This window comes from Amblyomma mixtum, chromosome 3 (assembly GCF_055824585.1).
Source record: "Amblyomma mixtum isolate Tamu chromosome 3, ASM5582458v1, whole genome shotgun sequence".
In the NCBI taxonomy this organism is placed as follows: domain Eukaryota; kingdom Metazoa; phylum Arthropoda; class Arachnida; order Ixodida; family Ixodidae; genus Amblyomma; species Amblyomma mixtum.
In genome coordinates, this window is record NC_143014.1 from 390,825,024 (window position 1) to 390,848,264 (window position 23,241).

Genomic DNA, 23,241 nt, shown 5'->3' on the forward strand with positions numbered 1-23,241 from the left:
AAAAAATTAATGAAAAAAAAAAAGAAAATGAAGAAAGAAAGCCGATCATGATAGCGACTGCGACCACCCCGTTTCAAAGGGGACGCTCATATCTTTCATCCAACCATCCACGCGTAACCACGCCTCGATGCAGCAGCTGGATCGAGGCACCGTAAAAAATTGCCAAGAGAAGAGAAGGAATGCAAAGCAAGGTGAAGACCTAATGATAACACGTTATCATTGCATAATAATAATAGTTAACCACAGTAGTATGACGCAGGCTGGACCATGGATCTTTTTCCAGACCGCCACTTTCGCCATGAATTTCCCAACAAAAATGGTGGGAAGGTTCGCTGCACACGTTACTCCACCAACAGAGCTTGAGCCAACAACAGCGTGCCGAACTGCGGGATAATAATTAGGTACAGCTAGTGCTACAGCATCTTCTAGGCTCACAGATGCACGCGTGGTGCTCACCACTGGTCTCAACAAGATGTGCGGTATGCAAGCTAAAAAAAACTACAAAAGTCTTGACACAATGTCAATTCAATGGGAATAAATGGCACCATCACCTGCAGTGCAGTGGAGATGCGGCTTTTCTTTTTTTTATTTTCAAGATGCAGTGCCTGCTCCTCAGAGTCCGGGATTAGATGGATTAGGTGTAGCACCAACAACGTACAACGCAGGAGGCGTGACCATGGAGTAGGAGGAGGAAAACCGTTCATTTACCACTAAGAAAATGTGTTGACTGAGCTCATGGTGAGTTTGTTTGGTTTATTGGGGTTTAACGTCCCAAAGAGACTGAGGCTGTGAGGAACGCCGTAGTGAAGTCTGGGTAGTTAAGTCAGCACTCCTCTTAACTGCCCCACAGTCATCCCACCCTGCCATTGTAAAGAGAAATAGTGGGAGGGAGAATCTGGTCAGCAGGCGAGAAATGCCAGTCAATGCTGTATGCCTTAAGTGTGTTAATTCCATTTTTCGGAGTTCGTATTTCGTGAGGTGATAACGCCTGCAAGCCAGTCAAATTTTTTATAAACAGTGATAACGAGCATAAAATCTCTGCAAAGTCGACCAAATGTAATATAAAAATTACTTTGCACAAAATGCGCTTGTTCTCGGTAGACAACCTGAACTCTCATGTCAGCAGCGCACAAGCCAGACTGTCAGAAAAGCTGATCAAAACTGCACTATCGTACCGAAAATGCAGATGAGGTGCCTCATCTAAAGTTTGTCAAACCATTTGCTGCTTGCTTTTCTGAGAGTTCTCTCCCTACAACTCACTAATCGCCACCAGACTTTGGGCATGCATGTAGCCAAGCTGTTCACAGTAAGGAAGAATGTGGAGTCAGTGCCACAAATCTGCTCAAAACAAACACTTTGCTTGCTCAAATAGCCTGGATAATGCTGCCATGCTGGGTTGCTAAAATATGTACCTGGTATAGACAATCTAGTAAAAAAAATTTTCTTAAGAGGACTGAACACTGGATTACACTCGGTGCAGTCCATAGTTCGGAAATCATGGTAGCAGGCAATGTAGGAACAGTTTTCACACGGGAAAAAAAAGGAAAGAACTTTTATTTTCTGCTCCTGCACTGCTCGAAAATGACCTTTGGTCTAGAAAACTGGGGGAGGCAGGCAGGATGCTCCAACCAGATGACAGGAAGGAGGCACAGCGAATGGGTCTGCTTGAAGCAGCAGCAGTGCTTGATGCACCTTTCCAGTCACTTGCTGGAGGCTTCGGGAGGAGCTATTGCATCCAGAATTTGCAGAATGCGATGAATGCAATGAATCAGCGACTTGTGCAGAGCCACAATCTGCCGGTAACCCATGGCCACGATGTCCCTGCACAGATGGGCACAGCGGACAATTTTTGGACAGAAAGTTACTTAGACCCAGCCCACTCTTGCTACCAACCATTCCTGCTTCCTGCTGCTCCTCCTACCTTCAGCAATCACTTCAAAAAAGGTGGGAGCCAGGACGTTATGAAATCAGCCGCATAGGACAATAATTCGAAGTTTCAAAGAATGCTGGGAACGTGTAAATCAGGTTCCCATGGTAAAAGGCAAGTTCAATTTCCTCTTTAGTGCACCTTTATAAGAATTTGCTGCCATTCCAGCTTCAAGCAGGCTAGTGCTGGAGTGAATTAAGAAAAACAAGCAACTTTTGTAAGAACCTGGTGCTGGGCTAGTTGGTCACTCAATCTTTGAGCGTTCTTTTTTGTTGTGTCAACCTTTTTCTGTGGTCTTCCTAATAGCAATGCATCCAATTTCCAAAGATTGCAGCTTTTGTATGCATCACATGATCTCATACTTACCTGTGACATTGCAGCCACCATTGGGCTACTCAAACCAAACTGAAGCTACATAAGAGAAGAAAATTATTTACTCAGTGTGGGCAATTCTATGATGTGATCTACATTTACTAATGTTTCAAGTATCATTCCAAAGAAAAAACAACAAAAATTTGGCATGGCTTTTCCTTTAAAGCATGAGTCAACCGAAACTCCCTGCAGAAGAGACTTCAGCAAGAACTGCCTCCATACTAGCAAACGAGGCCTTTAGAGCTGCCACAGTTGATTTTACCAGCCCTTTTCTAAAACAGCAGTTATACTATCTGAAGGACTATCTGTAGTTGAGGCCATACAGCCAACTCTGCACAACACTGCACAAACGATCAAGTTCATGAGCTGGAATACTCACTTGTTTTCAGGGTCGAGGACGAAATCCAGCATTTCTTCCCCAGTCACACTCCAATCACCATCAGGTAGTCCAGCCTGTGAACATGCAATAATAAAAGCATCTCATAACTAGGCATGTGCCTAGTTATAATTTGGATAATTTGATTCGAATGTTTGGCATTAAAAATCTCAAAGCATTTGTCTCGAGTAAAGAATTTTAACTATTGCTGAGTCTGGTTTCAGTTCAGCGTACCTCTTCTGGGATGACACCGCTCATGCAGCGGCTGCACTTGGGTTCTGGCGTCGCAAATGATTTGCCAGCTTGAAGGGGGCCAAAAATTTGAATTATGTAGAGCTCCATTTATGGGCAGCATTTTTAATTTGGCTTATACGTCCCAAAGAAACTCAGGCTATGAGAGACGCTGTAGTGGAGGGCTCCAGGTAATTTCGACCACCTGGGCGTCTAGAATTTTGCCTCCGTTGAAATGATACTGCTGAGGCTGGCATTGCATCTTTTGGGCCAGAGGATGAGCACCATAACCACTGAGCCACTGTGGCAGCATGTAGGCAGCTTAAAGACAACAAATTCTCTCCATGCTTTTTCAGTATCAAAACAGTTTGCCATCTCACCTTAACCCCTAGCTTTAGCTTCAAAATGAAGACTCAGTAAGGCCTTGGTATGAAGGTCACCTGAATGGGCACCAATATGGCATGCTGGGAGAGGACCATGCGGCTGCTGTTAATAGTTGTCAATAGATGAAGCCATCAAATCAAGTGTCAAAGCCCCGTTGCTGTAACATACCTTCCCAGGCCCTGCCCCTCAACCTCAAGGTGAACTTTGAGCAGGTGAATCACATTTCCTTCAGGACGTTTCCTTGTCCTTGCATATGACGACACCCTTTCCAAATAAAACTACAGTCAACAGAACAGACAGAGCCATACCTTGTGGAGAAGCAGCTTAGCAAGTTCCACCAAGGTGTTCACAAAGGTGTTTGCCGCCCCAACCAGGTTCTCGCGCTCTTCATTGGATCGTTCCACGAGGCTGCAGGGAAAGAGGATCAGTGGGTAGCCTCCTGCACTAAAAGACCATGCTACTATTAAAGTGATCTTTTGCTTTAAATGCTTGGCTCAGCGTTACCTAGCACTGTTCAGTGCCCTGATGGGTGCACCTGAAATGTCAGGCAGTCATTTGCAGCCTTGTGGCAAGTAGGGGGGATGAAATAAGAACAGGCAGTGTGGGCAAGAGAGATTTCACAAAATAATAGCAGACAATAAGCATGAAAAAGCAAAACAGCGCTGACAGAGTACTTCTTGATTTAGATTGAAAGATCCTGGACTGTTTCATAAACTGTTTCAGCCGAAAAAGTAAAAGCACATCCATTTATTGAGTAGAGAGGAGTGCATTAACTTCAAGCACTTGAAAAACAGATGGGGGTGGCGATAGATGACAGCACATCACACTGAAGAGAAGCAAGTCTTATTACCACTGCTGCACATACAGCATCTTTTTCATCACAAATATCTTTCACCACACCACCTCAGCAAATAGCACAAATGACAAAACACTTCAACTTGGACAGAAAAGGGTGAGCACTGCCACTCAAGGTTTGAAAACTTCAGCTGAAAGTGCTCTTCCCTTCACCTCCTTAGCTGTACCTTTGCCTATTTGACAAGTGAATTACCTCCAAGGAGCAAGCTGGGGTGGAACGGGATATGTTTGTTACAAAATTGCATAAGATATGATGTTTTTTTCTCAGTTTTTCAAGTTTTGTACATGAATATAAGATTTGGTTTATGGCAGCCACTTCACCACACAGGTCACACGCAGGTTTCTCATGCTTTGAGAGAATAAAGCGTGTGTAATGTAGAGCCATTTACGCCACAGCAGCTATGTGTTTTACTCAAGGCATCTGATGGCTCCACCATGCTGTTTCTGTCAGAGTTGATAATGGCATCACTGAAAACAGAAAAAAATCTTTTTTACAAGCAGCACACATAGACAGCAGCAAAATTATTTCCCCAACTACTCAAAGGGTGCACCATAAAATGCAACCTGGAAATGCCCACAGCTCATTCCCATTCCCACCTCATTGTGCACTAAAGAAGGGTTCTGATAATGCCGCTCACGAAGGATGGTTTGGGAAGAGAATGGGGCAGGGTACCATAGCTGTGGTGTAGTGTGCTATTAAGGTTATCACGTTTGTTCGGGCCAAAATGGAGCAGTGTAACAGTCACAATCTGCAATAAAAATGACGGCTTAGTATAGAGAAATCCTTTGGCGAGCTTAAATGACACTCCTTCAGGCCATGCTGCTAAACTGTAGCCTAAAGGAATGCCACATTGCCAAAAAAACATGATCACCTTCAAATTGTGCACTGGACTAAGTACATGTGTCCAAGACAAGCAGGTGCCTAATCTGGCTGATGCACTAAGTGCCCCACTGTACCTACCCATGCCCATTTAGCAGAGGCTGCAGCAACAGAAAACTATTGCTCATCACGGAGCTTCAGATTTTGTTACTGCAAAACTTTTTTACTGAGCAGCTCCGTCCTTCACTGCCTGCACATGAGTGCAAGACATGACATTCTCGCACATGCAAAGGCAAGGCATTGTGCACCATGTGACACAGAGATGCTCACTGCATGCACATGCCCATCTCTAATATAACATAAAAGCTTTACGCCTGCACAAACTGATCACAGATGCTGCAAACTTCTACTCGACTATCAAGACTAGAGTATGAGTGCCCATTGCATCACATGGTGGCACATCCCAGCTTGCACACAGAAAAAATGCTAGTTGCTCCGAAAACTTCAGAAGTCAGGTAGCAGATTCCCTGGGCCTCTGATCTTAACATACAGCTCTGTTACAGAACACAACGTTGGTGCTATCCTAGACAGTAAGCAGAGGACAGTACTTCTAGGCCAACCGAGCAGCTTGTGACTCACCTCCCCAGGTGGTCCATGGTGAGAGTGACACGCTTGTACACCTCATGCACAGTGCACAAATCCAGGTTGAAGCTGGGGCGCTCCACGTAGATGAAAAGATGCTGCTTCCCCAAAAGCTGAGAGATGTTCCCACTGCAACAGGGCCACCAATGCACTTACTGCCCACAAAGGCAACTTGCAGTGGCAACGACATCACTAATAAGTAAACTTGGGGAACTATGACTACAGTTTAGTTTATAGGGTTTAACATCCCAAAACGATTCAGGCTATGAGGGACACAGTAGTGAAGGGCTCTGGAAATTTCGACCACCTGGGGTTCTTTAATGTGCACTGACATCGCACAGTACACGGGCCTCTAGAATTTCTCCTCCATCGAAATTCGACCGCCACGGCCGGAATCGAACCCGCGTCTTTCGGATCAGCAGCTGAGCATCGTAACCAAGAACTATGACTACGTAAATGGCACTGCTTTTTCTCAAAGTGTGCCACAACTAGCAGTGATTTCTTTGTTTCAGATGAATTCAGCACTACTCATATCACAAATACAGTGTAGCCAGATTTTGTCATCCATTATTAATAGTATGATTTCATTCTGTTTCTCGCACGATGTGCATCTTCAGAAGAAAATGCCATGATCCCACAAAATGCTTATGTTACAAATGCTACTGTGTCAATTCTACAACTTCCAACTACCATGACGCTTTGTACAAAATGTGCATGGCTGTAGAAACCCAACAGGAGATATTCATACAGCAAAACTAGCCTCTGGTTGGCTAGTTTTTTCGAGGTCTGCATGACTAAGTGGCAGATTTCTTTCTTGAATGAAAATAGCAATCAGTGTCTGCAAGGGTTAAGGTAATGTCCCCAAACCTACACAAGCAAACCCAAACAAGATTACTAGCACAATATATCTCACAGATAGGCATGAGAACAGTTGCAGCATAGTTAAATATTATAAAAGTGTTGAAACTCATAGAAAGAACTAGCATAACTGTCAAAATGTGAACTTTCGATGTGAAAAAGTTCGAGCAGGCTCTGAACAGTGATGGAAGCCTCACACGGCAAAAAGCAAGCTAGGCATCAGTAAAAATCAGATCACTCATTAAGAGACCAGGAGGGCATTTTCATTAGAAGTAGCCAAGGAATTCTGCACAGATTTGTACTACAGTAACCGGAATCATGGCATAATGACAGAGGCAGCAAAGCCATGAAATAGGATATATCATTGCTAATGATAGAGAGTGTAGGAAAAGCCTTAAAAGGAATCCAGAGATAAAAAGAGGCAGTTGAGGATAGAGTAACTGCAAATCTGTTGAAGGATGGAGGAGATATTGAGCACTCAGGGACCACGAGAGCAATGCCATTAGCAATTTTGATAAGATCTTTAAAGTAGCCAAGGAATTCTGCACCCTGTATTGCAATGCCTCAGAGCCTCAAGCAAGCCGGAAGCATGGAAGAGTAACATTAGTTTGATTAGTGCTAATGGCGGCTCCACATAAAAAATACAAAATTACATGCGAATAGGTGAACACAAAGTACTAGGATGGTAATTGTTGTAAAGCTCCTAATTAACTAAAAATCAATCTTTTAGCCACTGTAGTCTGCGTGAATGCTAATATGAGAAAACAGCAGTGTTGGTATTTCCAGACTACTCAATTTGATATTTTCCTGTCATGTGCATGTTCCAAGATATTTATCTCCCAATTTTCAACTTCTCCAGGACTGCAGATTGAGATGCATAGCAGTTTTCGTTCCATCAGTGGTCAAAACATAGCAGCCCGCACTGACCAGTAGTCATTAATGAGTGGCCACACATCATCGAGTAGTTCGGCCGCTGGGCTGGGAGGAAAATCCAGTTCCCACTGGCCATCCTCTGCTTCATGGTCTCCAAGAGGATGGTGCACCCGAATGCAGGAAGAGTTTTCGCCAGAAATGCCCATGACTCCTGATGCTGGTTTTGGTGGCCTGCAGGTAAAGTCAATTTTGCCACTAGTGAGCTCAATGACCACGGTTATTAATGGTGTGCGCCGAATCAAGCATCTTGGCACTTTGTCACCACTGAAGTAATGCGTGATCAGCAGTTTCACACCTAGCCACTATGTCGGTAGTCCAGCTAGACTGCAGCAACTAACTTGAAACTGGGCAGTCAAATGATGTGTAAAAAAATTTAAACAACAGCTCCAGTTGCACTTTGCTAGCATACAACTTTACATAGTAGCACCACCCAGACAACTGCAACACTACATTCATCTGCAATTTGCTGTAGTACATCCTGCAATGAGAGTGCTGTCTGTACTTTCTGCCATGTGTTTTTGTGTGCAGTCAATATCTATTTACTGATGGGAAGTTTGAAGCACCAAAGCTAAAATGCATGGTGAAAAGTGAAGTTTGTTAACTTTTGCATAAGCATCCGTACCACTGCCATACCTTTTACTAGATACAAAAGTGTACCTAGACTATGTAGAACAATGTTTAAGGTCATTCTTACCCAGCACGAATCCCTCTATGCACACCAGCCTTGCCATTGGTAATGCATCACAAACATGTCGCAAACATGCCAGCACAGAAAACAAACCAAATTGAATGCATAGTTAAAAATACCTACCTACACATTTCGAAACATTAAAGGCACCCAGAAATGCTTCTATTACAACTCAACATGCAAAACGACTTCCAAGGTCATGCCGACAGCATGACGAAAAACACCAGGATGAAAGACATGACAGGGACGGGTGCATACTGCGAATTGACCTTATAGGAGCATACAAAAAATGTATAGGCAGCCATCTTCACATGACAACCAAGCAAAAATATAGCAAGGAGCTGAAGGTGTTTGTATTTTTTCTTGCACAGTAATCGGCTGACTCCACGTAGACAACATGAATGGCACAAATGAAACTTCTGACCCACAAGAAACTGCAGCAATATCCCCTTAAGTGTACCTAATTAAGCAAAACAACCACACCATATGTTAATTTAGGGTACATGGAGTATCCAAGCCCCTAGCAACAGTGGCCCCTGACCCAAGGACTGCTCCTCTATACACTCCAAAATGTAAAATGGCATCCAGGCCACTCAACCACAGGGACATCAGCAGTGGCTCATCATTTGATTTGGCAGTGCACTCTTAGTGACAGACCACCTGCTGGAAGGTAAAGCACCAGATGCTAGGCAACCTGGTCATGCAGTAGCAGATACATGGGCTGTTTTTCTGTGTGTCTGAGCCCACGACCTACTGTATAGTACAGTAGGTCGTGGTTGAGCCATGCCAGCTGTTACGTTTAGAGAAAATGGCTTGTGCCATCTGAACATTGTGCTTACTGAGGGTCATGACATTTAAAAAATAAAATTTAATGACGCACTGGAAGCTCTGCTAAAGTGCCATGATGCAAGGTGTGCACTCAAGGTGGAGTCAAAGACCCAATCATAGGCTGAGCACCAGGCTAGGAGAAGACTAGGTGAAGCTCCCCATTGGATTAACCAGTGGGCACCCAGCAGCACTGGACATCGAACCTCGCACCTCTCGCATAAAAAGCGGATGCCACTGCAGCTGAATTTAAGAGAGGGTTTTTTTGACATACTAATGGCTCAATATTTTCATTTTCAGTCACATCTGCACCAAAGAGAAGGTGAAGGGTCAGCCTGTCTTTACAGGGTTTTTCACTAGGGCACAACTCTTCTCTCTGAATGGCAGGGATCCACAAGAAAGCAGATCAATTACTAGAACACATTTTCACCTGTGTTGTAGTTGTCATCCAGTTTGTACTGTTTGTGTCTGCGTGCCCCGGCGCGCAACTCCCCGCTCACTAGTGGGAAGACGCAGAACGCACACTGCGCGCTGTTTCCTGCACCGATCGGTTTTTCTCCCACAAAACGACAGGTTTCCCGTTCTGCGCGCGAGCATTCAGCGAGCTCCAGTATATATGGATGTCGGCAACCACGAAGAACCTTAATTGTGGTGTTCATAACTCCGTTTCAGTAGTCTTTTTTTGGCCTGCAGATGCTCGACAACAGCACAAGAAAGGGCAAGGACACCCGTGGCATAGAATATGCCACTTAGAGGTCGCAGTGGAAGGGCTAAATGGGCAGACAAAATGAAACCAAAGCGAGATACAACTCTGGAACAAAGCAGCAGATGGCCCTCAAGGAGGCCGTCCAGCCAATGGCGTCAACCGGTTTTAATGACGTCGTGGTCTACCCTTACACCGGGTGCGGTAAAATCGCAGCGGTCTGGCAACAGCGAAGCCATGAGAATCAGACAGATCAGCTAAGAAAGCTTGACTGGGTTACGTCTGGCTAACGGGTGGGAAACAATCAATGCCTCTTCCTTTGAGGAGCATTTGCATTTCATTCTTGAGGTTTATCAGAGTCCTTCACGACTCTGGTTGTATAAATCGCAGCGGTCTGGCAACAGCGAAGTCATGAGAATCAGACAGATCAGCCCAGAAAGCTTGACTGGGTTACGTCTGGCTAACGGGTGGGAAACAATCAATGCCTCTTCCTTTGAGGAGCATTTGCATTTCATTCTTGAGGTTTATCAGAGTCCTTCACGACTCTGGTTGTATAAATCGCAGCGGTCTGGCAACAGCGAAGTCATGAGAATCAGACAGATCAGCTAAGAAAGCTTGACTGGGTTACGTCTGGCTAACGGGTGGGAAACAATGCCTCTTCCTTTGAGGAGCATTTGCATTTCATTCTTGAGTTTTATCAGAGTCCTTCACGACTCTGGTTGTATAAATCACAGCGGTCTGGCAACAGCGAAGTCATGAGAATCAGACAGATCAGCTAAGAAAGCTTGACTGGGTTACGTCTGGCTAACGGGTGGGAAACAATCAATGCCTCTTCCTTTGAGGAGCATTTGCATTTCATTTTTGAGTTTTATCAGAGTCCTTCACGACTCTGGTTGTATAAATCACAGCGGTCTGGCAACAGCGAAGTCATGAGAATCAGACAGATCAGCTAAGAAAGCTTGACTGGGTTACGTCTGGCTAACGGGTGGGAAACAATCAATGCCTCTTCCTTTGAGGAGCATTTGCATTTCATTCTTGAGTTTTATCAGAGTCCTTCACGACTCTGGTTGTATAAATCACAGCGGTCTGGCAACAGCGAAGTCATGAGAATCAGACAGATCAGCTAAGAAAGCTTGACTGGGTTACGTCTGGCTAACGGGTGGGAAACAATCAATGCCTCTTCCTTTGAGGAGCATTTGCATTTCATTCTTGAGTTTTATCAGAGTCCTTCACGACTCTGGTTGTATCACAATATGCAGTCCACCGAGCCAGCAAGGTAGAAAAATACCTCTGCGACAGCACTGAGGGCAGCAGGTTGCTGTCCAGGGGATGAGCAGGTTGCCAAACAAACTTAAAAAAAGCAAACACAGCAGGACGAGGCACGTGTGCGTTGTGGATAAGAACCGAGAACTATATACTGTATACGGTTTCGGAATACAAAATACAAGATAGATCAACTTCCCGAGACCCGATGGTTTAAAATTAATGGTGAACAAAATTGGGGCAGCAACACCAGCAAAAATACTGGAGTGTTAGCTAGTGAAACAGTGAGAACAACCTAAAGGCGGACTTATGGCAGACTCTCGTAGGGGTCAGTTCGGGGGGGGCGGAGGGGGGGGGGGGGCTAAAATTTGACACGGACAAAGGGAGAGGCAGACATGGACGCTACTTCCATGACTGTCTCCCTGTGTCAGTTTCGAATTTTAGCCCTCCTGAAAAAACATCTGAGCACCGAATAGCCCGATCCACCACCCTCGAGATTTCTCGGAAGGGGATTCCTCGGAATTTTTTTATGCCAGCATACCGGCGGTTTTGCATTCCACTTTCATTCGAAATGCGGTCTCTGCGGCTGGGATTCGATCTCGCGACCTTGAGATCAGCAGCCAAAAGCCAAAGCCCTTACTTTACTCAGATTTGTAGACGCGGAAGGAGGCGGAAGCGGGGGGTGGGAGGGGGGGGCTATAAATCCACCCTAGGACAACTGGGCCACCAACACACTTAGTTCAGATCAGTATAAATCAGCCAAGAAAGCTTGAACACGTTACGATTGGCAATCACAACTAATTAAGGCAAGGAGGCATTTACAATGTACCGCCCTGCTACACAAGTGATACATCCCTCTGCTGAAATTATAACGAACTAGCATTAACAGGGTCGTCATGGGCAAACCTTGGCGTCGTTGGAGGTTTTAGGACTCTGCAAGAGTGCTCAGAACAACCACCGAAGAGGAGAATTGATGGCCACTAGACACACATGATTTGAACTAATGAACAACGCACAAATAAATGAACTGTCAAACTGAAACTGTCATTGGTGTGAGTGAATTCAGATTGTCAGTGCAAATCAGTCACACAATAGGAGTCTTACTGCTGGCACATGCCCCTCCGCATCAATTGCAATGATCGCCAGGGACTTCGTCATTTCAACATGTCTTCACCGTACCACATGTCTGCCTGTCAGTCAGAACTGCACATGCCTCTGAATGAGGTGGTCCCAGCAGCAGCACACTGCGTATGCATACACAACAGTGAAGAAATAGGGGACACCTGATGCCATACCACTGCTGATTGCACCATGGCGTTTTCAGCGGGCTCCTTCCTCGTTGCTGATCCCTGTCCTCTTTTATGCAGTAAGTCGAAGTTCAGCACTTTCGAGTGTAATCCTCTTACCCTCATGTTGATTCGCGCTGCTACAAGAAGTGACGTCGAACCAAACAGGACGTGTACGACAGCTTTTCTATCAGCGTACATTGTCCTCAGCTGTCCAGTAGTGTTTTTCGCTCAGTCATGGCGCGTTTCACGGCTCCCATCGAATCAGATTTCACACAGCGCATTCATATTAAGAAAAAAAAAACGCTGCTTTGCACACGAGGAGTTGCTGGTATGTGGCACGCGGAGTTTTTAACATCCCAGCGACGCATGGGCTATGAAAGACGCCGTAGTGGAGGGCTCCGGATTAATTTGGACCACTTGGGGGTTACGTGCGCTGACAGCGCACAGCACACGGGCTTCTTGGTATTTCGCCTCCATCGAAACGCGGCAGGGATTCTATCTTGCAGGTGAATGCCAAAGTCACTACGCCACCGCGGCGAGTAACGAGCAGTTGCAGCTTTACGCGACACCCTCTGTAGGCAGCGGCTGATGCTAACACGCTCTTGCCAATCGACCAGCTGATGTCGAATTTTCGTCGCAACGGCAATACCGGTTTGTTTACGTCTCAACGGCCGCCTGAATCGGGCGCGAGTGGTGGCCGCGACCCTTCCAATATGTTTCGAGACTTTTCCGCCAAGGCTTGGTGAATGGGCGGTCAGATCGCAAAAAAAAATAAGCGGTGCAGCTATAGTCGGATACAACTCAAGTCTGCAGTGAAGCTCCGCTCACATTCAGCCTCTGTGCACAGAATTCCTCCACGACGAAAAAGTAGTCCGCTGCTTAAACGATTCTTGTTACGTAAACAAGAACCTCATCACAAGAAAAAAATTGAGCTCTAGAATTTTGATACGAAATACGATACGATTTTGATACCAAAATGCGCGATAAGGCAAGTCCTAAAAGGCGCTGCGGGACTGCTTAGAGGGAGCCAGGGCTGAAAAAGCGTTGCGCGTTCACGCGAAGGACGGCATCATGGGTGGAAAAGTGCCGCAGGTACGCGAAAACATCGGTGCCGGTACTGAATACGCGCTGGGGGACTGCGAGAACGAAGGCGCGAGGCTATAAAAGCATTGCGGGACTGCACGAATGATGCGGCGGGCCTCGAAAAGCGCTCCGGGAACGCGCGAAGGACGGCGCCGGTGTTGGAATAACGCTACGGGACTGCGCGAAGGACGCCGCCAGAGCTGGAAAAGCACTGTGGGTCTGCGCTAGGCAGGGCGCCAATAGTTAAAAAAAGAGCGGTGGGACTCCGTGAAGGGCTCCGTAAATTTCGACCACCTGGGGTTCTTTTAACGTGCACTGATGACTGCACGAAGGACGGCGCCGGGGCACGAAAAGCACTGTGGTGCTGCGTGAAGGAGGCGTCGGTATTAGAAAAGATCGAGCGGAGGGAGAGCGCAAAGGACGCCGCCGGGGTTAGAAAATCATTCCTGGGCTGCGCAAAGGAAGGATGCTCGAAAGGCGCTGCAGTCCTGCCCGCAGGAGGATAAATGGGGGTTCAAAAGAGGATGCCAGTACTGAAAGAGAGCGGCAGGACTTCGAAGGACGGCGCCGCTGCCCTAAGAGGCGCTGCTGTGCTGTGCGGAGGCGCCGCTACTGGAAAGGAGCGGCGGCACTGCGCGAAGGATGGCACCGGAGCTAAAACATTGCTCGACTGCGCGAGAGAAGGTTACAGTGCACCAAAGGCGCTGCCGTGCTACGCGAAGGAAGGAACCGGCACTGTAAAAAAGCGGCTGGACTGCACGAAGGACGGCACCGGCGCACGAAAGCGCTGCCGTACTGCACGAAATGCACTGAGGTGCTGCGCGAAGGAGGGCAAAGGGGGCTATAAAGGAGGGCGCCGGTACTGAAAACAAGCGGCCGGACTTCGAAGGACGGCGCCGGTGCCTGAAAGGCGCTGCGGTGCTGCGCGGAGGCGGCGCCGGTACTGGAAAGGAGCGGCGGGACTGCGCGAAGGACGGCGCCGGTGCACGAAAGGTGCTGCTCGGAGGAGGCGCCGACCGTGGGACTGCGTGAAGGCCGGCGCCGGAGCTGGGAAATCATTGTTCGACCGCGCGAGGGAAGGTTCCGGTGAACGAAAGGCGCTGCCGTGCTACGTGAAGGAAGGCACCGGCACTGAGAAAGAGCGGCTGGACTGCGCGAAGGACGGCACCGGTGCACGAAAGGCGCCGCGGTGCTGCGCGAAGGAGAGTAAAGGGGCCTATAAAGGAGGGCGCCGGCACTGAAAAAAAGCGGCGGGACTGCAAAGGAGGGCGCCGGCACTGAAAACAAGCGGCGGGACTTCAAAGGACGGCACCGGTGCCTGAAAGGCGCTGCGGTGCTGCGCGGAGGCGGCGCCGGTACTGGAAAGGAGCGGCGGCACTGCGCGAAGGACGGCCCCGGTGCACGAAAGAGGCGCCGAGCGGAGGGACTGCGCGAAGGACGGCGCCGGAGCTGGAAAATCATTGCTCGAATGCGCGGAGGGAAGGTCCCGGTGTACGAAAGGCGCTGCCATGTTACGCTAAGGAAGGCACCGGCACTGGATAAGAGCGGCTGGACTGCACGAAGGACGGCACCGGTGCACGACAGGCGCCGCGGTGCTGCGCGAAGGAGAGTAAAGGGGCCTATAAAGGAGGGCGCCGGCACTGAAAACAAGTGGCGGGACTTCAAAGGACGGCACCGGTGCCTGAAAGGCGCTGCGGTGCTGCGCGGAGGCGGCGCCGGTACTGGAAAGGAGCGGCGGGACTGCGCGAAGGACGGCGCCGGTGCACGAAAGGTGCTGCTCGGAGGAGGCGCCGAGCGGAGGGACTGCGCGAAGGACGGCACCGGAGCTGGAAAATCATTGCTCGAATGCGCGGAGGGAAGGTCCCGGTGCACGAAAGGCGCTGCCATGTTACGCGAAGAAAGGCAACGGCACTGAGAAAGAGCGGCTGGACTTCACGAAGGACGGCACCGGTGCACGAAAGGCGCCGCGGTGCTGCGCGAAGGAGAGTAAAGGGGCCTATAAAGGAGGGCGCCGGCACTGAAAACAAGTGGCGGGACTTCAAAGGACGGCACCGGTGCCTGAAAGGCGCTGCGGTGCTGCGCGGAGGCGGCGCCGGTACTGGAAAGGAGCGGCGGGACTGCGCGAAGGACGGCGCCGGTGCACGAAAGGTGCTGCTCGGAGGAGGCGCCGAGCGGAGGGACTGCGCGAAGGACGGCGCCGGAGCTGGAAAATCATTGCTCGAATGCGCGGAGGGAAGGTCCCGGTGCACGAAAGGCGCTGCCATGTTACGCGAAGAAAGGCAACGGCACTGAGAAAGAGCGGCTGGACTCCACGAAGGACGGCACCGGTGCACGAAAGGCGCCGCGGTGCTGCGCGAAGGAGAGTAAAGGGGCCTATAAAGTAGGGCGCCGGCACTGAAAACAAGCGGCGGGACTTCAAAGGACGGCACCGGTGCCTGAAAGGGCGCTGCGGTGCAGCGCGGAGGCGGCGCCGGTACTGGAAAGGAGCGGCGGGACTGCGCGAAGGACGGCGCCGGTGCACGAAAGGTGCTGCTCGGAGGAGGCGCCGAGCGGAGGGACTGCGCGAAGGACAGCGCCGGAGCTGGAAAATCATTGCTCGAATGCGCGGAGGGAAGGTCCCGGTGCACGAAAGGCGCTGCCATGTTACGCTAAGGAAGGCACCGGCACTGGATAAGAGCGGCTGGACTGCACGAAGGACGGCACCGGTGCACGACAGGCGCCGCGGTGCTGCGCGAAGGAGAGTAAAGGGGCCTATAAAGGAGGGCGCCGGCACTGAAAACAAGTGGCGGGACTTCAAAGGACGGCACCGGTGCCTGAAAGGCGCTGCGGTGCTGCGCGGAGGCGGCGCCGGTACTGGAAAGGAGCGGCGGGACTGCGCGAAGGACGGCGCCGGTGCACGAAAGGTGCTGCTCGGAGGAGGCGCCGAGCGGAGGGACTGCGCGAAGGACGGCACCGGAGCTGGAAAATCATTGCTCGAATGCGCGGAGGGAAGGTCCCGGTGCACGAAAGGCGCTGCCATGTTACGCGAAGAAAGGCAACGGCACTGAGAAAGAGCGGCTGGACTCCACGAAGGACGGCACCGGTGCACGAAAGGCGCCGCGGTGCTGCGCGAAGGAGAGTAAAGGGGCCTATAAAGTAGGGCGCCGGCACTGAAAACAAGCGGCGGGACTTCAAAGGACGGCACCGGTGCCTGAAAGGGCGCTGCGGTGCAGCGCGGAGGCGGCGCCGGTACTGGAAAGGAGCGGCGGGACTGCGCGAAGGACGGCGCCGGTGCACGAAAGGTGCTGCTCGGAGGAGGCGCCGAGCGGAGGGACTGCGCGAAGGACAGCGCCGGAGCTGGAAAATCATTGCTCGAATGCGCGGAGGGAAGGTCCCGGTGCACGAAAGGCGCTGCCATGTTACGCTAAGGAAGGCACCGGCACTGGATAAGAGCGGCTGGACTGCACGAAGGACGGCACCGGTGCACGACAGGCGCCGCGGTGCTGCGCGAAGGAGAGTAAAGGGGCCTATAAAGGAGGGCGCCGGCACTGAAAACAAGTGGCGGGACTTCAAAGGACGGCACCGGTGCCTGAAAGGCGCTGCGGTGCTGCGCGGAGGCGGCGCCGGTACTGGAAAGGAGCGGCGGGACTGCGCGAAGGACGGCGCCGGTGCACGAAAGGTGCTGCTCGGAGGAGGCGCCGAGCGGAGGGACTGCGCGAAGGACGGCGCCGGAGCTGGAAAATCATTGCTCGAATGCGCGGAGGGAAGGTCCCGGTGCACGAAAGGCGCTGCCATGTTACGCGAAGAAAGGCAACGGCACTGAGAAAGAGCGGCTGGACTCCACGAAGGACGGCACCGGTGCACGAAAGGCGCCGCGGTGCTGCGCGAAGGAGAGTAAAGGGGCCTATAAAGTAGGGCGCCGGCACTGAAAACAAGCGGCGGGACTTCAAAGGACGGCACCGGTGCCTGAAAGGGCGCTGCGGTGCAGCGCGGAGGCGGCGCCGGTACTGGAAAGGAGCGGAGGGACTGCGCGAAGGACGGCGCCGGTGCACGAAAGGTGCTGCTCGGAGGAGGCGCCGAGCGGAGGGACTGCGCGAAGGACAGCGCCGGAGCTGGAAAATCATTGCTCGAATGCGCGGAGGGAAGGTCCCGGTGCACGAAAGGCGCTGCCATGTTACGCTAAGGAAGGCACCGGCACTGGATAAGAGCGGCTGGACTGCACGAAGGACGGCACCGGTGCACGACAGGCGCCGCGGTGCTGCGCGAAGGAGAGTAAAGGGGCCTATAAAGGAGGGCGCCGGCACTGAAAACAAGTGGCGGGACTTCAAAGGACGGCACCGGTGCCTGAAAGGCGCTGCGGTGCTGCGCGGAGGCGGCGCCGGTACTGGAAAGGAGCGGCGGGACTGCGCGAAGGACGGCGCCGGTGCACGAAAGGTGCTGCTCGGAGGAGGCGCCGAGCGGAGGGACTGCGCGAAGGACGGCACCGGAGCTGGAAAATCATTGCTCGAATGCGCGGAGGGAAGGTCCCGGTGCACGAAAGGCGCTGCCATGTTACGCGAAGAAAGGCAACGGCACTGAGAAAGAGCGGCTGGACTGCACGAAGGACGGCACCGGTGCACGAAAGGCGCCGCGGTGCTGCGCGAAGGAGAGTAAAGGGGCCTATAAAGTAGGGCGCCGGCACTGAAAACAAGCGGCGGGACTTCAAAGGACGGCACCAGTGCCTGAAAGGCGCTGCGGTGCTGCGCGGAGGCGGCGCCGGTACTGGAAAGGAGCGGCGGGACTGCGCGAAGGACGGCGCCGGTGCACGAAAGGTGCTGCTCGGAAGAGGCGCCGAGCGGAGGGACTGCGCGAAGGACGGCGCCGGAGCTGGAAAATCATTGCTCGAATGCGCGGAGGGAAGGTCCCGGTGCACGAAAGGCGCTGCCATGTTACGCGAAGGAAGGTACCGGCACTGGATAAGAGCGGCTGGACTGCACGAAGGACGGCACCGGTGCACGACAGGCGCTGTCGTACTGCGGCAAGGAGGGTGCCGGTGCCTGAAAGGCGCTGCGGTGCTACGCCAAGGAAGGCGCCGGCACTGAAAAAGAGCGTCAGGACTGCGCGAAGGTAGGCGTTTTGGTTAGAAAAGCGTTAACCAGCGCTGTCTCAGCGAAGCCTAACACATAGCAGCCACCTAAGGCTTCACCGACGGCTATCAAGCGCTAAGAAGGCAGAGTGCCCCCGTAAGGGGAGGCGCCTTGTCTAAACCTATGCGGTGCCACGAAAAAGAAGGCGGACTGCCGCGTCATCCGGGCTGCCACGGCAGCGAGCCCAGGCGCTGACCTGAATAAGAAGCTGGATATCCCCACGGGACCTCAGCAGAGAGACGGCGTAGGCGTCGACGCGTCCGAACGCTGGGGCCCAAATAAGGTCTCGACCGTTTCGGCGCGGCACGTGCAACACGAGCTGTCCGCGCGCCGCGCGCAGGTTCGTGCCACGAGTGCCGTGGAGCGAATCAGAAGCCGGCGGCAAGCAGGCAAAGACGACAATAAAGAAGCGGCTCGGGGAGCTATCTCGCGCAGTGCCTTGGCCAATCCCCCGCAGTGGGTACGCGCCATTATCTAGAGGACAACAACTTGAAAATGTAAGGAATGTAGCTCGTGTAACTGATGGAAAGAAAAATCCGAAGATTTTGCAGATTTTGCGCGTACACATACGCCTTCGGACGTTCCACGCATGAACCACGTGTGAACCGCGGTCTTTCATCGTTCAACGATTGTTTGGAGGTAGTAAAAAAAAAACGTATGTCCATCGGAGGTATGAACATTCAGAGTGGAGTTTCCAGTGGATTTTTGTTTGTTGGATGCCAAATGCTGTGTGCGGTGGAAGGCGACTTTTTGAATAAGTCTGAGTGCCGAGAAGAAACAATGAAACAAAAACAACTGAGGTCATTTTCATTAGTACTTGCTGTAAGGCTAGTTGGTTCATGTTATAAATTTGAACGCCGCAAAGTACCACCCACGTATACCTTAACTGCGTCAATATATGTCACTACTGTTTCAATGCGCAAGGCACCCTGGTGTGCCACTCCACCAGAGGCCAACTGCAGAATCCAATAAGTCAAACTGCCGCCTCGCGCACATATCTTTTGCCAGAGTCGTCCGCCGGTGAAATGCCTTCCTGCGAGTGCGCCGGGCGCGCCGCGCCACTCAAGAGGCGTAAGTACGGACGAAGTGCAGCCGAAGCGGCCAAAGCAGGGAGCGCAACAAGGTGACGGGAATCTCTCGCGGTATAATGTAAGACCGTTCAACGTCGATGCTGGGGTATACAGCGTCGCCGTCTAACACCGCAACCGAAAACTTCCGCGCCGAGCTCCTGTCGAAATAGGAAAGGGAACTTTGCACGGGGACGAGGAGGTAAACTTATCGATGTCACTACTGCGGCACTAATGACGAAGAAAATGACCTCAGTTGTTTTTGCTGCATTATTTTACTTCTCGGCAGTCAGCCACATATCCAAAAACCTGCCTTTAACCACACACGAAATTGGGCGTCCGATGGACATCCCGTTTTTCGCCTGAAGACACCCTCCAGACAACCGCTGAATGATGCAAGACCGCGGATCACAAGTGGTTCATGCGTGGAACTTCCGAAGTCGGATATGTACGCACACTTCCTGCAAAATATTCGCATTTTTGTTTCCATAAGTTGCACCAGCTACAATCCTCATGTGCGCATTTTTGTTTGCCAATCTGTCTTCTGATCTATGAGCACGCATACCTCACCAATTTCCTATTCCATTCTCGCTTCGTTGCAGCCTTCTCAGCCTAGTGTTTAATGAAAAGTTGTTCTAAACCTCTAACATATATGTTACCGCAACCGCTTACTTCTCTTTTAACCGTCTAGTTCAGGGATCTTCAGTCCTTTTCGCATAGGGGAACCCGAGGAAGGCTTTCAAAAACCTGATGCCCTCAGCGTGATGGGAGCGGACGCCGCGTGTTCCAATGGCAAATTGGGATGCGCGGTAGGTGCCGAATCACTCAGTGGAACAATACAGAGTTCTGCCAATATCGACAAATTTGACCGGAACCCGCTATCCATCCGCGACGACGCATTACCATGCGTACTTTCCGCGTGACGTATTTTCTTCGCTAGAGTCTGCTTTCCTGTCGAAACACGCGGTGAACCGGGCAGCATGGACGCCAGGGACGCTACGTCGCGATGCATGCTAACTCCATCTCAGTAGTTTCTTGCAGCACTACCAAAGCTGCGATGAGCGCAGATGTGCCGCGTTCTGACGCTGCGAAATGTAAGGCAAGTATAAAATCGGCACATACGATAGCGTTTTAAAATCTTAGCGCGCTTCATAGTAAACAAGTCTCAAACGTTAGACAGGCTTCACAGCGGCAACAGCTTCGTCGCTAATCCCTCGACACGATATCGTGTTGTAAACAGTTGTATTCACCTTCAATTTGCCCATTCGTACTCTCGCATATAGTTTCAAGTGACAAATATATCTTTTGCTTTTCAGTCAGGAGGGCGATTTTTCAGCTGTTAAGCCTGACGAAGTAACGTTTGTCGTCATCGTGGAGGAAAAAAGAACTGGGGAGGGAGCGTCCGACGTTAGCCTTGAACCACAGTCATAAAAATTAAAAAGGTCCTCCCCCCTTTCCCGTGATCACACCACATGATAGTGCGCAATGATATCATGGAGGAAGGAAAACTCAGGAGAGGTCCTCGCTATCTCAGCTGCACGCTAAAAATTGTGCCGGAGGTCACGCGCTTTCGCAAGGACTTCTGGGAGTCTTTGGCCAACGGCGCAGCCAATAGTAACGCTGGGCGCAGCGGCGTCGTCTGCTCCATTGCCTGCTGCGCATGCGCAAGCGCGCTGAGACGGCGGCCAAGCAGGTGGGGAGCAGGGGGGAGCCGGATTCAAAAAATGTGACGCAACCGCCTCTCCTTAGTTTTTTTTCCTTCCTCCATGGATGATATCTATCCCCCCTGCGCGCGCGCATGCGCGGACCAAACTGACTAGCTGTACATCAACACTCCTTGCTGTAGACGCCCGCACCATGGTCCGCGCAGACGCGCCCACTGAAAAATACCAACACCAAAAGCAAAACATTAGGGACTGACTCGGAGAGCGAAAAACGGGGGAGGGAGCGGCTTCATGAGCAATTGGCTTGAAAAGGCTGGCAGTGGGGCGTGGCGCTCCTCCTGAGTTCTATTTCCTCCATGGTGGTCATAGCAATGCTCCACACATGGCAACATTACTTTTTGAAAATCAAATTACATTAATAATTACTTCCCTAAAAATCTCCCAAGAGCAATTAATTTACAATGCAAATTACTGCTCGCAAAACGCAATGACATTGCATTACAATTACTCCCCAAAAGTTGAAAATTACTTTTTAGTTGCAAGGCAAAGTTGCGCATTGATCATAGTTCCTACAAAATTTTCAGATTTCTCAGTATGCATCGCCACTGAGCTTCAAAGTGAGCTTCGGAAATTTTGCCCCTCTTTGAAGAAAGGTGGCCCTAGTGCATTGGACAGCCGCTCTGCTGATGTAGACGAGGCCGACTTAATCGCAACATTGGCCCGCCGCGGTGGCTCAGCACTCGGCTACTGAGCCGGAGCACCCGGTTCGAACCCAAGCGCGGTGGCCGAGTTCGATGGAGGCGAAACGCAAAAGCACCCGTGTGCTGTGCGCTGTCAGTGCACGTTAAAGATTCCCGGGTGGTCGAAATTAGTCCGGAGGCCTCCACTATACGGCACCTCTCTCTTCTTTCACATATCCCACCTTCCTCTCTTCCCTTACGGCGCGGTTCGCCACATCTGCGAAGAACCGCCTCAGGAGTGGTGCATTTTCACGGACTCTAAACCTGTGCTACAAATTTTGGGATGCTTCCTACGCCACACCGCCTGCCAGGCTCTGGCTCATGATATAACTAGACTCCTTTAATCTGCTCAGGAAAAAGGCCACCGCATAGCGTCCAGTGGATCCCTGATCCCTGCGGAGTCGATGGAAATGAGACCACCGACACTGAAGCAAGGAGCGCCTTCAGCAGTGGCCTGCGCACAGCTGTGCCGTTCTCTAGACCGGACACCACTCATCTCCTTTCGGGATCTATGAGCAATGGGATGGCTGGGCCCTGCCAGACACTTGACACATCCGCCTTGAACAGCTATATCCGGCGATGGCCTTTTCTGTTCATCGCAGAATACCACGGCCTATAGACCAGAATTTTGAGCCTCTCCCGGGCGCGGCCATTTTGCACCGACTGGCGCGCCGCGGTGCGGGCGTTTCTTTGGGGACTGCGGGGCTGCGGCAGTTCCGCGGCCGCGCCTGCATATAGCCGCGCTTCGGGCGCTAAAAAAACATTGTCGAGCATACTTCCGCTGCGTGGCTGTGTTGCAGGAAGTATTTACGTTATCAGAGCGATAACATTGACACGTTTTAATGGCATTTAGTTTGACATTCAGGCTAATTGTGCCGGCGCTTAGAACGCGCTCGTGCTTATATCGAATTCCGTCTTGGTGCTCCACCACAAAGAAACTATTTGTTCAATATCAAGCATTAGGTGTGCGGCTAGCATGCAGTTCCAATTCCCATGCACTCTTATTCCTTCCTGCCGGCCGGCCATAAAGCACCCCCCTTCCACAAACAGGGCTTTCTTGTCGCCGCGCCAGTTTATCAACAAATTACCGCTGTGAGCTCAACTTAGTCGCAGCGCAAACAGAAAACAAATCTTGTCATGGTTTATGCAACCTGGTGCATAAAAACGTACTTTCGCTTAATTTGTCAAAAGCTTGAATAGATATGAGCAGCTAATCCAGCTTTCACTAATTTTGAGGTCCGAAGTCTTGTTATTTTATTCAGGAGCTCCCGCCGCGTGTAAGAGCGTGCGTAGCCGTTTGGCTAAGTGTGGAAAATATAAAGAAATTGCGCGTATTTTCCTATGAATAAGGTAGATACCGCACCGCAGCGGTGGCTCAGTGGTTACGGCTCTCGGCTCTGGCCCAAAAGACGAGGG

General features: G+C 51.0%; 1 protein-coding gene across 3 annotated transcripts in view; it reads right to left on the minus strand.

Moving 5' to 3' along the window:
• Positions 1 to 1,535: 1,535 nt before the first annotated feature.
• The window catches only part of Swt1 (Swt1 RNA endoribonuclease), a 101,011-nt gene continuing 79,305 nt past the window's right edge, over positions 1,536 to 23,241 (minus strand). For 2 of the 3 annotated variants that reach the window (XM_089584461.1, XM_089584459.1), the window contains exons 15-19: positions 7,393 to 7,569; positions 5,605 to 5,736; positions 3,599 to 3,734; positions 2,679 to 2,752; positions 1,536 to 1,821 (exon numbers count right to left, since the gene is read on the minus strand). In XM_089584461.1, the coding sequence (XP_089440587.1) occupies positions 1,701 to 1,821; positions 2,679 to 2,752; positions 3,599 to 3,734; positions 5,605 to 5,736; positions 7,393 to 7,569 (640 nt within the window). In that variant the 3' untranslated portion in view covers positions 1,536 to 1,700. The remainder of the gene's footprint in view (positions 1,822 to 2,678; positions 2,753 to 3,598; positions 3,735 to 5,604; positions 5,737 to 7,392; positions 7,570 to 23,241) is intronic. The other variant, XM_089584460.1, reaches the window with a different exon arrangement.